The sequence below is a fragment of the Talaromyces stipitatus genome, genomic scaffold, assembly GCF_000003125.1.
Source record: "Talaromyces stipitatus ATCC 10500 scf_1105507295523 genomic scaffold, whole genome shotgun sequence".
Classification (NCBI taxonomy): domain Eukaryota; kingdom Fungi; phylum Ascomycota; class Eurotiomycetes; order Eurotiales; family Trichocomaceae; genus Talaromyces; species Talaromyces stipitatus.
Genome location: NW_002990113.1, coordinates 3,294,143 through 3,308,304, shown reverse-complemented (window position 1 = coordinate 3,308,304; position 14,162 = coordinate 3,294,143). Strand labels below are relative to the sequence as shown.

General features: G+C 46.6%; 7 protein-coding genes across 7 annotated transcripts, besides 1 other annotated feature; 2 read left to right on the top strand and 5 right to left on the bottom strand.

Annotated features, from left to right (window-relative positions):
• Positions 1-172: 172 nt before the first annotated feature.
• Positions 173-667, top strand: TSTA_071440 (uncharacterized protein; the record flags this gene model as incomplete). Its single annotated transcript, XM_002341093.1, has 2 exons — positions 173-303; positions 337-667. The coding sequence occupies 2 exons, from the start codon at positions 173-175 to the stop codon at positions 665-667; spliced, it is 462 nt and encodes a 153-aa protein (XP_002341134.1).
• Positions 668-2,072: 1,405 nt separating this feature from the next.
• TSTA_071430 (sphingolipid desaturase, putative) lies at positions 2,073-3,752 on the bottom strand. The gene is made up of 3 exons (XM_002341092.1): positions 3,448-3,752; positions 3,091-3,369; positions 2,073-3,031 (listed from the first exon to the last, which is right to left on the bottom strand). The coding sequence occupies exons 1-3, from the start codon at positions 3,640-3,642 to the stop codon at positions 2,219-2,221; spliced, it is 1,287 nt and encodes a 428-aa protein (XP_002341133.1). The 5' UTR covers positions 3,643-3,752; the 3' UTR covers positions 2,073-2,218.
• Positions 2,093-2,115: a microsatellite.
• Positions 3,753-3,872: 120 nt separating the features above from the next.
• On the bottom strand, positions 3,873-5,700 carry TSTA_071420 (methionine aminopeptidase, type II, putative). The gene is made up of 7 exons (XM_002341091.1): positions 5,628-5,700; positions 5,427-5,552; positions 4,770-5,365; positions 4,446-4,709; positions 4,226-4,387; positions 4,082-4,168; positions 3,873-4,026 (listed from the first exon to the last, which is right to left on the bottom strand). The coding sequence occupies exons 1-7, from the start codon at positions 5,665-5,667 to the stop codon at positions 3,970-3,972; spliced, it is 1,332 nt and encodes a 443-aa protein (XP_002341132.1). The 5' UTR covers positions 5,668-5,700; the 3' UTR covers positions 3,873-3,969.
• A 266-nt stretch (positions 5,701-5,966) lies between these two features.
• Positions 5,967-6,975, top strand: TSTA_071410 (DnaJ domain protein; the record flags this gene model as incomplete). Its single annotated transcript, XM_002341090.1, has 2 exons — positions 5,967-6,193; positions 6,252-6,975. 2 exons carry the CDS (start codon positions 5,967-5,969, stop codon positions 6,973-6,975), a joined length of 951 nt encoding a protein of 316 aa, XP_002341131.1.
• Positions 6,904-8,795, bottom strand: TSTA_071400 (outer mitochondrial membrane protein porin). The gene is made up of 6 exons (XM_002341089.1): positions 8,674-8,795; positions 8,579-8,612; positions 8,411-8,499; positions 8,317-8,347; positions 7,709-8,211; positions 6,904-7,638 (listed from the first exon to the last, which is right to left on the bottom strand). The coding sequence occupies exons 1-6, from the start codon at positions 8,719-8,721 to the stop codon at positions 7,489-7,491; spliced, it is 855 nt and encodes a 284-aa protein (XP_002341130.1). The 5' UTR covers positions 8,722-8,795; the 3' UTR covers positions 6,904-7,488.
• Positions 8,796-9,074: 279 nt separating this feature from the next.
• On the bottom strand, positions 9,075-11,648 carry TSTA_071390 (asparagine synthetase Asn2, putative). The gene is made up of 9 exons (XM_002341088.1): positions 11,549-11,648; positions 11,363-11,413; positions 11,276-11,301; positions 11,176-11,202; positions 11,074-11,109; positions 10,870-11,018; positions 9,556-10,817; positions 9,394-9,498; positions 9,075-9,341 (listed from the first exon to the last, which is right to left on the bottom strand). Exons 1-9 carry the CDS (start codon positions 11,572-11,574, stop codon positions 9,299-9,301), a joined length of 1,725 nt encoding a protein of 574 aa, XP_002341129.1. The 5' UTR covers positions 11,575-11,648; the 3' UTR covers positions 9,075-9,298.
• A 947-nt stretch (positions 11,649-12,595) lies between these two features.
• Positions 12,596-13,272, bottom strand: TSTA_071380 (uncharacterized protein; the record flags this gene model as incomplete). Its single annotated transcript, XM_002341087.1, has 3 exons — positions 12,596-12,933; positions 13,118-13,140; positions 13,163-13,272. The coding sequence occupies 3 exons, from the start codon at positions 13,270-13,272 to the stop codon at positions 12,596-12,598; spliced, it is 471 nt and encodes a 156-aa protein (XP_002341128.1).
• Positions 13,273-14,162: the final 890 nt, after the last annotated feature.

Here is a 14,162-nt window from a genome sequence, read left to right as displayed (position 1 = left end):
ACCGTTCGCCCACGGCTTCTTAGACACAAGAAATGTGCCGTTTTTGTCGGATTACAACGCGATTCTGGTTGTCTCGATCCATGAATATCAGCGCACAAACTTCAAAACAGATTCCTGTGTCTTCGCTCTTGGCGAGATGCGGGAACTGGTAGGTAATACTGGGCTTGCAACCATGATTGAAGACCTCCTACAACTTGGCCTTGTCTATCACACAATCAAGTGTGCCGTCGATGATATCTCGCCCACTTTTGACTTCAGAGGTAACTTGCCATTGCCATACCGCTCGGTTAGCGGCGAAGAGAGGTATCGCTTAGATTCTTGGATTAAAGAACTTAGAGACGAGCCATTGTCGGCATCCGAAATAGACAAGTGGCGGAGCCAATATGCACCATTAGATGAAGTGAAATCTACCTACAGGCTTATGTATTTGCTCGGTATTGGTCATTCGGAAGAGGAGGCAACAGTTCTCTCGGAAATTAATGAGTCAGATCTGGACTTTGCACTTCACAGAGAAAAGTACCCTGGAGATTCGCTCTCTTTCAAGAAAATCAAGCTTTGTGGCGAATTACCTGCTCAACGATTTTCCTCCTGGGATGAAGGAAAAGAGTTCCTCAGACATGAGCACCCGAAGCAGATAAGCTATATGGAATCTATCAGTGGAAATTGAGCAGTAGCACTACACAAAATATGTCCTGTTGTGGATCCAAATCTTCATCATGCAGAAATTCCGGCTCAGCTTTTTGTTTCCGCTAATGAAGGGCAAAGGCTTGAGTATCACCTGGTGCACTGCTACACTACTTTCCCTTTATACGCTCAATTGAGTCGCCTCAGATACCCTTTTCTCTAAGAAATTTAATACACTTTGAGATTCGGACCGGGCTATCATAGAGACTTCATCACAGAGATTTGAAAACGGGACCCCTATCTAGCCATTTTCTGTTAGCAAATGTTAAGATTCGTAGCCTCTATGATCTAACTAGGGGCCGGGTTAAAAGGTATTTGGCATAGAAAGGTGTATGGATTGTCTGTGCTTAACCACTATGTTAGTTATATCGCTAGTCCAATTTGCAGAGCTGACTTTTCCGCAGATACACTCTCGCTGAGTGCGCCCTCACAAAAGCGGCGGTAGCTAAGAAAGGAAATACCTACCCAGAAAAGGAAATTCTAGAATGTATAGGCGACCTAAGAACCAGTTTGCTGATCTTGCGAATGGTATGCTCTTTCTTGGGAATGCTTTCTCTATTCTCTGGATGGTAGGCTATCTTCTTAGGACGCGGCTCGTTCGTGAGAATGAAACGTAGGCCCAGCAAGAGTCCATACATGGTAATTCAAAATGTACGTAGCCTGTTGATTTGGTAGGTAGGCTTAATCATTATAATTCCGAGCCTCAGGTCGTCGACAAGCGCATGGATAGAGAAACATGAGCCATCCTCCAAAATTTTGGAAAGGGCGGGAGATTAGTGTCTACTCTGCTCTGGTACGTAGATGCTATCTTGGTTCATCTTCTACATTTTCCTGAGCACCCGTCTACATACGCACCACATAGCGAAATGTCACTTCCATTGCATCCGCTTCGCACCCAACTCTCTTGATACTCCATTTTCTCTTTGATTCTAACGAGAGCGGAATTCGCTCCGTGCACTCCTAACCGAATAACTTTCACTGCGGCTCCCCATTAGGCGGGATGGGTGAATTGCAGGCCGTCTACTCCGATTGCTAAGGGCACACGTCTCTACAGCAAACCTCTCCGTGCTCGAATACCGCCTCGCTGGAGTTCTCAAGGATAGGCACTTTTATTAGCAGACTGTATACTATATAGCATTGCGAGTGCCGGTAGTATGGAATACTATCCCAGCATCATTACGGGAGTAGATGACATTTGTAACTTTACCTGCGTCCTCAGCGTGCTCAGTCCTACTCAGCGAGTAAAAGTGGCGAAAGGGTGAGCACTAAAACGGGACGAGAAAGTCGAGAAGCGTCAAAGGAAATCCGGTACGTAGGTAATAGGTACCAGATAAACCCTAAGTTGAGCATATGATATTAGTTCAAGGTAGCAAAGAATGATGAAGAAGTAAGGGCTGCTGCACATTTCATATATATATATATATATGTATAGTACCTATGTACAATCTATGACAGTAATATCATTTCAAACTCCGTGGAAAAGAGCATATAGACCGAAACCCTCCCTGATACTTTTTGAAAGGGCTTTAAGAACTCAATTTTGAATCTCACTCTCCTTCCACCCATCCTCTTCCTCTTCCTCTTTCATAGAATTAGCAGAAATCCCTTCCCCTCCTCGACCCGTCTTTTTGGAAGCTGGTGCACTACCACCACCGCCAACAATTCTACCACCTTGCGCTCTTTTAACACGACACCACAACCCAACATTCTCGTCAAGAACAAAGGTCCAAATAACCCATACCCAACTCCGATGGCAAGGAAGAGGCTCATAGAATTCGCTAGCAATACGATGGAGTTCTGATAGACGTGTCCATGGTATGGCGGGGAAGTCGTGATGTTCATTGTGAAGTCCGACGTTGTAGGTCAGGATATTGAGTGGACCGTAGTAGGAGTATGTTTCTGGAGGTGGTAAAGAGTCGAGGGGACTTTTTCCATTAGTGTTGGAGGCTGGTTTTTTGTTGCTTTTCAACTCCGAAAGGGACTCTGTCCCACCGGCCTTGATTTCGGAAAAGAAGTAATGCTCCGCAATGAAATGACCAGCACAAGGATGCAACGATCCCGCAAGGAACGAGCTCCACAACAAGTAAAAGAGAGGCTGTAATGATCCGCCGCAGAATTGCACAAGCGCGTAGTCAAAGGCGAGTTGCGTTATCAAATTCAGGACATGGATCGATGTGAATGGCGGACTGTAGACGAACATGGGTCGTAGCGCATAAAAAAAAATTTGAAAAGTGCAAAAGAATGCTTTGCCCAGCAAAGAGTCAAGGAGGAACGCCTCAAAAGCCGTTGGGAGATCGGTGTCAAGGCCTGCTACACCGAGGGATTTGTGGTGGGTAAGATGATAGGGCTAGAAGAAGGGGTTAGTGGTAATCCACCAAAATGAAGTTGAAGATATTATAAACTAACCCGGAAAGCAGCACTATACGGTAACCCAATGGGCAAATTGGCAAATATAGCCAGTAGTCGATTTGAGAGCGCAGACCGGAAGGCCAGATTGTGTGAGATTTCATGAATGGCCAGAAACAGATTCTGGTTCGAGGTGGCTCCGATCACGTATGCAGTAAGGAGGAATTTCCATGAGAACATCGAGGTATCTCGGAGTAAATAAGCACATGAGAGCTGAAGCGAGACGACGGCGAGAACGACGTATTTCGTAAGGGGCTCGGGACCACATAGTTTCAGAACCTTTCATTACCATAACGTTAGCAATTGAACTTCCGAGCTAGGCATCCGTATAACGGAGTTCAAGGATAAGAAACAAACCTCCGGATGAGCTTTGATAATCGCCTGACGCCGTGATCGATGGGGTTCTTCGGTATATGTCCAGAAAAAATGATCATAAGAAGCCGATCCCTCAGGTGGTTGTATTCTGGCGGTATGTGGTTGTTGTTTCTCTTCTACTCCCTTTGTGGCGTTGACCCTGAGGGTGGGAGTAGAAGTGGAGGTAATAGATGCCATTGAAGAGGATCGAGAGAGAAACTGCTAGACAGACAAGATGAACTATTGATTCTCCATGTGAAAGGAATGGGTTGTTGTTGAAAACACACTCCGAATCATAAGGTATGTTCGATAAGATAAATGTTGGATCAGGAACAGAGTCGGATTATTCTATTTGCACGTGGGGCTACCGGATGTCTGCATTTCCGCGCAACGCCTGACTACAAGGGTTAGGGTTAATAAAGTAAGGTCTTCCTATCAAGTCAATTTGATTTCTTCCTACAGGTACATCCTATCCATATACAGTCAAGCCTATACCAAGCCCTATTCCAGAGATGGACTGATTCTTTAATAGTCGTCACCGCGACTTATAACTTCTTTCACCGTTGGCCGAAGTACGATTGTCTGGATAACAATTAACAACGAAGCTATCAGCTGCAATGACTGATACACAACTTACATGTTCATATTGAGCAGTATAGGAGCCCTTAATATCACACAGTGGTGGATAATCCTGCACAATTCCGGCAGATACCAGATTATTCAGCTAGAAAAAGAAACTGTAAGCATGGTGTCTCTAACTCGATATTCGATATGAACTTACTCCAAGAAGATACTTGTCCTGGCCAAGTCGATCGAGGTATCGACGACAAAAAGGCAATGTGCCAAAATTCTTGTTAATAACGTTCAAGAGATTCTTTGCCGAGGATAAGCGAAGTGACACATTCGGAGCATCTTGGGCTTTGGCATAATGTGATGTTTCCATCTAAGAAAATGTCAGTATGGTTCTGGGCTTCAGGTAATATAGTAATGGTGACACGAACATCTTCTCGTACATATCCCTTTCCAGTGCTTCCAAAAGTCTCAATAGCAAAGACTTCACCTTCCTCCATTTTGGTTTGATCTCCGCCCTTCACGATGGGAACACTCTTGCCACCGTGAATGACATGTTGATCAATGTTATGTCCGTTCAGGTTACGGATTGCCTTGACTGGGTATGTAGTTCCGTTGATCTCAACCTCGTAACTCTCCATAACCTCTTGGATGGCTGCTCCAATATCACTCATTCGAACATCGATACCAGCTTCCTAGACAGAGGTTAGCACAGAGAATCCAATAGTTACCTAACGCTCGGATAAGGGACATACCCGAATACCGGTGTTGGTCGCTTCTTTTACAGCAGTCAAAAGATTATCATAGACAGGATCAAAAGTCATCGTGAAAGCACTATCAACGATTCGACCGTTAATATGAGCACCGAAATCAACCTTCATGACATCACCCTGCTGCAGGACCATCTTATTTCCTGCATTAGGCGTATAATGAGCGGCACAGTGGTTGATACTGAGACCACAGGGAAAACCCATTCCTCCCTTTATATTATCTCCTTCCTCCAAACCCTGATGACCCGTAAGGGCACGAACGGCATCTTCAATACCCTCCGCAATCTCAGTCAAGGTTTGTCCGGGCTTGATATTCTTCTGCGCATATTGGCGAACCTGTCGGTGTACTTCAGCTCCTTGGCGATACTCCTGCAAGAAATCATTGTTCATACGGTCGAGATATCGTTTCTCTTCGTTGGTTGTCCGGTAATTATTCTCATCTTTGTACTCGACGATTTCACCTTCGGGGTATTGATTGTTGGGGAATAGTTCTGATACGGGGACTCGAGGAGGGGAGGATTGTTTTTTGGCGCCTCCTTTCTTCTTCTTCTTGGGCTTGCGCTTCTTTTTTTTTTTGGCCGCTATTTTGTACGTCGTGTGAGCCATTGACCTTGTTGAGCTGATTCCTGTCGGATTTCTCACCTTCAGTAGCAGCAACTTCCGCTCCGCCTTCCTCTTCTTTCTCATCATCCTCTGAGTCGTCGTTGTCGGCAGTATCGACAGCAGAAGCGCTTACTTGCTCTTTGGCCTCGCCATTTTGGCCGTTCACTACATCGTCACCTGTTAGTTCAATTGTCTGAACCCAAACAGTAAAACTCAAATAGAATAAAAATGTAAACTCACATCTGAGCTTATTTAGCTCGTCATCAGCCTGAGCAGCCATATTTGTGATAGGTTTGCTTCTCTTGAAATCGAGAAGGCGGGGGAGGAGAACAATAAAATATCAATCGGCCGGACTGATCGGCCACTGAGGGCGAGACTTGGCAAGCCTATCGCACAGCGTAAATTACCATACGTGTATTTTTTCATTTTCAACACGAAATATAAATTACGCTTACAACTTGGACGATGACGCTAGTTGTCTCCGATAACACTCCATGACTTCATCCATACAACTTTCAACTCTTTATATCATCTGCTTTTCTACATTCAAGGTTAATGCGAAAAGTCCCGCAATGAGGAATGCCGCCTCGTTTGACGATTCTTAGACTGATATCATCTTTTGTGATTACTCCAAGACTCAATCCCAAACCTGAGTTATGCGGCCGTGATATCGTTTCTCCATCACCATCAATTATCTTTTCAGCTCACTTTTCTGCAACCAAAAGATACTATGCTCGTAGCCATGAGCCTACCTATTATGAAATCCTCAATGTCCCGGTAACCGCGACTGCAGCCGAAATAAAAAAGTGCGTACCATCGCCCCGTATGTTACTGCAACTTGATGCTGATGATAGAGGCAAAAAGACAATTCTACGCCCTCTCCCTAAAACACCACCCAGACCGCAACCGCAGCGACCCCAAAGCCACCGAACGCTTCGCGACAATCTCATCAGCCTATCATATCCTAGGCGACAGCACAAAACGTGCTCGCTACGATCTCGACCACGGCATCGGCGGTACTACCCATGGGACGCATAGCAGTGGTGTAGCCGGGCAACACCCCATGGGCAGTCACAGTAGTGCCGGTGCGACGTATGCAGGATCCAGGCCAGCGAGTGGATTGAGTAAACGCCGGACTGCGTTTAGGGGTCCTCCGCCTAGTTTTTATGCGCATGGTGGATATGGAGGGAGAAAGCCTCAGAGTCCGGGGGGAAGTTATACCGGTACTGCCGGAACGGGAAAACAACATCAACATAACAATGAAGATCCCACATCGTTCATAAATAATAATCCCGTCTGGCATTTTAATGCTAGAGGACATTACAAGACACAAACAGCCGAGGATGCGCGACGGAAGCAAAGACGATCGCAGCAGATGCAACGTGAGCGCGAAATATTAGAGAGTGAAAAAGGGGGAAGTTTTGTTTTGAGGTTTGTTATTGTTTCCGGGATATTGGTTGTTACGGCTGCTTTTGGGGCGTTATTGGGGAGGGGTAGTAATACTGCTACCGCAAGTAGTCCTGGTGGAAAGAGATCGGGGAAGACGTCGCAGGGTAAGGGCTTAGGATCGAGGGAGGATGGTGATTGATACAATAGCTGCCTCGAGGGGACATATCAATTGGTCATGGAATACTATTGAGGGTGTTATTTACTATATCGCTGTATTTATGCTACCGATCGACATACTGCATGATATACTGCTCTTATGAAGTCCGCATATTTATCATAACTATATAATACGTCCGCTATGGAACTTGATGTAGCGACAAAGGAAAAGCTCTTGATTTATTGATATACAAGTATAGCTGTCAGTAGCACAATTAAACAAAAAAGTGCATGCTTCCATGCCAAAACACACGCCCATCAAAAACCGGATTACACCACAAATCGCCTGTCACCTCGCATTCGTCCGGTCCAATCAAAGATTTCATGTCTGCGCAAAACCACTATTACAAGTGAAAATGGACAGAAACAAATTTGTTGTTCAACTACACACTCTATATTATGCAGACATTTTCTTTGAGTCTAACCGGACAATGCAATGTCAAGGCGAAATAGCTTCATCCGGGGTATCTCATTTGTTTAAATTGGGAGAGGATGTTTAACCCTCAAAGGTGAAGCTGGCACCGACCTTGTGGGCAGCTTGGTTGAGGTTCTGGGTGTCGAAAGAAGCACCCAAGCCGAGAGTGACACCAGGGCGGAGGAGAACGTTGTAAGCGAGAGCGGCAATACCGCGGTCGTTGATCTTGGCCTGGATAACACAAATGCGCATTAGCAAAATAGTCTAAGAATCCAAAGGCCTATACTCTAGGTGAGCTTACCTTGGCGAAGGAAGAGGGGTCAAGACGGTATTTGCTGGCAACTTCCAAGCCGACGTTGTTGCCGGCCTTGGAGTCCCAGGTAGCCTTAGCACCGGCCTCAACCTGAGCGTTCACACGGTGGTAGTAGCTGGCAGAGAAGACGGAGAGGTTGTTGCTGGCAGTGATGGCAGCAGAGTACTGAGGAAGGCTGTAACCAACGGCAGCGGAGTACTTGGTGATAGCAGCCTTTTGCACATCGTAGCCACCCTCAGCACCGACAAGGAAACCCTCGTGGCCAAGGACGACATCGAGGTTGGCGGTAGGGCCCTTCAAGAGGTCGAAGAAAGCACGAGCGTGAAGATTGGGCTGCTTGAAGTAGAGATTGAGCTTGGCGCCCTTGGATTGAGAGGTGGGCAAGTATTGGGTGAGGATCTCAGCCTTGAGGCCCTTGGTGATGTTGTTGTCGAGCTCGAGCTTGGTGTCGAGGGCGTTGGCGGTGGTCCAGGCCTGGGTGAGGGTGAGACCTGAGAATCATTAGCATTGTGTATAGCGTTGCAATATGCTTTGTTGCTGCGCCGGTTTTCGGAACAAGGATGAAACAAGCAAACATTGAGTAGGAGAATCATTACCGATGGGCTTGTCAACATATTTGGCTTCGAGCTGTTGAAGAATGATCAATTGGCTTCAATTCATTAGCTTGAAAGGATAACAGGGCAAACTTACAGAGCCACCGATGGGACCTTCGTGAGTGGACTTTCCCTTCACGGTGAAGGTGACGCCATTGGGAGCATTGGACTTGACCTCAATGCTGGCTAGAGAGAAACTCAAGTTAGTCAAAAGACCTCATACCCATAGATATCAATTCAATCGCAGCTATCCGATCCAACTTACCAGGGCTGGTGTGGTAGAAATCCTTGTTGAGGAGCTACAACCCGAGATTATTAGTACGATCAAGCTGGCATCTGCGAAGTTTTCGGGATGCTCACATCGTTGGCCGCCTTGGCGATATCGGAGAAAGCAGCAGGAGCAGCCATTGTGTATGTTGATAGATGGGGTTTGAGATAGGCTGGTTTTGTGGAAGCAACGCGTTGTGTGTTGTTGTTGTTGTGAGAAGAAGATGAGGTTGGGACTGGGAGGAAAAAGCGCGGAACAACAGCCAGGAACCGGTTGGGGGGAAACGGACAGAAAGAGCGAGCCACGGGGCAGCCCACGCTGGCTGTGATTGGCGGAGGGAGCCAGCGCCGGCAGAACTCGCCGAGTCTGGGACCCTGGCCAATCAGGGCCCGGTTTGCTCATGGCATTATGTCATTGACTGAAGGTCTTTCGTGCCTTCGTTGTCAGGCATCAACCTGATCTACAGCCCTAACTGTGATTACCGAGGCGCTGTCAGGGCCGACATCTAACAATCCATTTTCTAATACATCGCCGAAATAAACTCTATCTTTTCCCAACCTCTTTAGATGGTATGTATAACGATGAGAATGCCTCCAAGAATCAAACATGTGGGGTTCTAATCAAAAAAGTCCGCCATACCAACAAAAAATAGGTATCTACTCCCCATGAAGCGGGCTTTTCTTGTAGTTGATATCGATGACGATTTTTTGGGTATTTTTAAGCTGCGTCTTTGTATTTGGCAACGTGTGTAGAAATGGCACTGTATATCTTCATTAGCTGCGCATGGAATATATGAGGAGGTAATGGCTTACCGTCCACTAGGATCAGTCTGCTTAGACCAGGTGGGCACCCAGCGCTCAACAGTGTTTGCGCAAGAAGGAGGGAAGTGCTCGTCAAACATCATGCGGTACCAGTAACTAGAGTACGTCAGTAGTCTGCATTATCTCGAATTTTTCAAGGCGGAAAAGACTTACGCCTCTTTAGTGGTGGGAATGTCATCACCCCATTCAGGTTTGGGGTTCTTCATCATCTCATCTGTAACATGAAGCTCGGCGTTGTCCTTGAGACCATCAATCCATCCGTATCCAACACCATCACTGAACTGCTCCTTTTGTCGCCAGAGGATCTTGTCTGGAAGGTAAGGTGCAACGTCTGGCTCGTCAGAGGTATCGAAAGCCTTTCGCAAGATGTACTTCTCAATGCGGTCCTTTGTGATCATCTTTTCCTGTGGGTCCACATTCATGGCGGTCTCTAAGAATTGCTTGTCCAAGAATGGCACGCGGGCCTCAAGACCCCATGCGGAAGTGGACTTGTTGGCACGAAGACAGTCTGCAAGATGAAGGTTCTTCACTCTCCGGACAGTTTCGGCATGGAACTCCTCCTTGTTGGGAGCGGCGTGGAAGTAAAGGTAGCCGCCGAAGATTTCGTCACTGCCCTCACCACTCAAAACCATCTTCACGCCAAGAGCTTTGATTTTTCTGCTCAAGAGATACATGGGAGTCGAAGCACGGATGGTGGTCACGTCGTAGGTTTCGAGGTGGTAGATCACGTCAGAGAGCGCGTTGAGACCATCCTCAATGGTGAATGTGAAGGCGTGGTGCCGAGTACCAAGGAACTTAGCAACCTCAATAGCAGCCTCAGTGTCGGGTGCACCGGGCAAACCAATTGAGAAAGAGTGTAGTTGAGCGAGGAGAGTCACGGTTGAGAGGTCATTCTCATCGTCAATACCCACAAGCTCACCATCGCCATTTTCCGAGGCAATAGAACCTTGAGTCTGCATAGCCCTCGTACGAAGAGTCTCGCGCTGTGCAATCGAGGCGACCAAGCTGGAATCCAAACCACCAGACAAGAGCACACCATAGGGAACCTCTGCCATGAGACGCTTGCGGACTGATCGTTCCAACGATTCACGGATAGCCTTATAGTCAACAGGGGTCGTTGGCACTCGCTTGGGGTCCCACCAGGTGGGCTCAAAATACCGCGTCGTGGTGTCGGTTTTGGAATCATAAATGTGTCCTGGAGGGAATGCAACAATTTTGTCGCACACGGGGTGTAGACTCTTCAATTCCGAAGCGAAATAAACAGCGCCAGGAGTCTTGGAAGACCATCCCTGGTAGAAACTGGTGACGCCAATGGGGTCACGGGCAGCGATGACACGATCTTCATTGGCATCATAGAGAACCCAGGAAAACATTCCATCGAGATGTTTAGGGGCGTCGACACCATATTTCATGTACTTTGGTCAAGTCAGAAGATAACCATATTGTAGCACGGCTGGGATGACATACCAACGGAATAATGACTTCACAGTCGGAATGTGTCTTATAGTGGTATTTGGAATCCAGAGATTTCCTTAGAATTCGGTGGTTATAGATTTCTCCATTGACGGCAAGGGCGATAGAGGAGTCATCGTTGACGAGAGGCTGGGATCCAGAGTCTATGCACATCAGTACTTGACACGATAGACTGAAACAAGAACTGGGATATCATACCAACACCAACGATACTCAAACGCTCGTGCACGAGAACTACAGCGAAAAGATAGTGAGTCAGCACACCGGCATTCGACAACAACGTCTGCAAAAAAGCCTTACTCGTCTGGTTCTTGATGAAATTTCCGCCTAAAGAATTGTTGTTATGTCAGTCCAATCCATCGCATTGTCCAAAAAGTTGCTGATTTCCTCTATGACTCACTCCAATCCGGGCCTCGATGACGGATGCTAAAGCGTGCACGACAGGTTAGTCCAGGCCATTAAATCGAAGAAATGAAAGAATTGTTACGCTTTTGCCATCCGTAAAGCCGTGGGCTTGAATTTCTGCACATCGGGATGACTGTTGATGGTTATTGTCAGCAATTGCGACTTCAATGTGTCAGGTCATGATTTTTTTTCCCCTTCGCCTCCCGGCATATAAAATCTTCGCGGGGCAACTAGAGGGGGGGGGAAAGATTCGAGCTCAGAGACGTACTGGTGACAAGCGAAGATTCCACACATCTTGAAAGTCTGTTAATTGGCAATTGTAATTGCAAGACTTAAAAGATTGACCGTGCTGAAGTTGTGCCTTTAATAAAACAAGAAGAAAAGAAATGAAAGAGGGAGATTGTAGCTGGACGGGACAGTGGCCGCACTGGCCGGATCCCGCGAGATCGGAGCGAGGGTGGCCTGTGACTGGTGGGTGACTCATACCGATAAGATAACACCGATATTCACCGTCTCTGATTGGTCAACTCTGTGTTCCTTGGATTATATGTTTTTTTCAGTCATAAAATCTATCTTTTCTATTCTTAAAAACCCTATACTGAGTGTTTTTGATGTTTCAGTCGCTCTTGGCTTCATTGAGTTGGTCACGATGAGTATCTCGGACCTTGACAGCCACATACTAACGGTTCCGGTCAATGAAAGGAGAATCGAAGAAAAAGAAAGTAAAGGACATAGTCACTCGACCTCTTCAGGAACAACAAAGAAACAAGGAAGAGAGCGACTATCAACCCTGCAACAGCAAATACGTATCCCAGACCCATACAACCTTTTTGGTGAACATGGCCCAGCGACGATGGTACCCCACCGATGGGCACATCAACATGGCAGTATGCAAGGTCGCCACGTGCTCCGGTGAGGTGAACGAGGTAGCTACGTTGACCATTGATATCATAAATGGGATAGAGAGAGACACAACGAGACACCCGGTGATCAGTAACGTGGGGGTTGGAGCCATGGAGATCCTAGTACCCCGGATATCGCGGCAACTCGGGCAATGGTTAAATCCTTCGCGAAATAGCTAAAATACAGCTGTCGAAGAAATAAAGATGATAGCAATTGCACGAGGAGTAGGAAGCTCAGACCCATGCCACTGCACAGTGATATGAGATAGCTTGCCTGTGTAGGTGATCCGTTAGTAAGTATCATGACATGTGAAGGACTCTTATCCGAGAGACACTCTATTGGTACTTGACAGATGCATATTGAAGATGAGAACATCTGCTCAGGGTGTCTGCAAAGACTGCGACCAAGGAAATTAGGAACCTGGATTTACTCCACCACCACCACCTCGTTTCAGTGACAAAGAGCTGTGATTGTAGGTGGTCATACCAAACACGCTGCTTTTTAGTAGCGAAGTTTGAGAGGTTTCTTCAATTTTTTTTTCATCATCAGGATCGCTGGCAGTTTCCGCCTCTCTTGCTTTCGCCTCATCGAGGGTTTCAGGTACGAAGATGCTACAAGCGGCCCCAGCAAGCATGATGACCACATCCAACATATATAGAATCCACGGTTCAATGCTCAGAGTATATGTGGCCATAGGGGATGCCACAAGTTCGGCGATGATTGTCAATGAGACTAGGCGAAACAGTGTGGCTATAGGTCAGCAGACACCATAATCTTAACTCTTGCAATCAACTCCCGGGAAGCATACCTTTCTCCCTTTTCGAAAACATCTGATACAATGGTTCACAGAAGAGACGTAGCGAGCTGGTTACTGCCTCCTGGGGCTCGCAGAACACCGGTCAACCAGACCAACCGCATGGCAAGTTGAACCAACCTACATGTATCAGCACATAAGATCTGTATACAAGTTACGGTATACGAACAAACCACTCCGGGCCGTACTTCGCTCAGAGCTGTCGCTATTGTCGAGGATAGAACAAAAGGTTTTCGTCCTACTCTGTCTGTGAGTACGCCATATGGTAAAGCCATAGCAATCGCTGAATCGATGCCAGTTTCTCTTCTTCGTAATTACATTGATTTCCTCAGCCACATGTTCGAGAGAACATCTAGAGTGCTTTCCACCCATAACAAGAGTCGATTCGTTCTCTACAAGGCTCTGATTGGCAAATATTGCCGTCTTTGGAATCCTGGTCTAGAGGCCCGTTTATACTCCTCACAAAACGCGAAAGCTGAAAAGTATGTTCGATTCCAACGCATATAAAGACAGCGATGCTGTCATCACTTTTCCATTCACTTGGCGTTTAATGTGGGTAAGTAGTGTCTGGAGACGTATGACCTCAATAGAACCTTCATCGGACTCTAGGGAGGTAGAAGATGATAAAATTCAGCTCTTGTGCGTACTCGGGCTCCCTATACAGCAGTCTTCTTCCTCACTGGACTCGAATTCAATGGCGGATGATGTTGTTGCTGTATTTTGACGTTCACTGCCAATCTAGGGACTGTTACGGGGTTATCACCGCAAATCAAGATCCTCGAGAACATTATATGTGACTTAGAGCCGATATTTAGCTTTATAAACTGCAATCAAGTTCCAAGGTTAATATTCTAGGCTTTCGTCACCGAATATGCTATTTTCATCTGGAGCGGGCTGGGTGACTATACCGCTTCAGACAGAGAATAATTTGGAAGTCAGTTCCTCTGACCTCTGTAACGAAATTAGGGTATAGCAACCCCGCAGAGACTAGATTTTAATACGAGGTTCGTTCATCCCAGCGTCTTATCTCAAGATAAGGGTTGAACGAGGCTTAAAAAATGTAAAGATGGGTTCTCCACTTATTTAAGTAAGGGCCCTGTCCTACAGCGGGCCGGTGCGAGAGCATAACCATTGGTTAAAAACACTGAAACCTGGAGCCAATTTG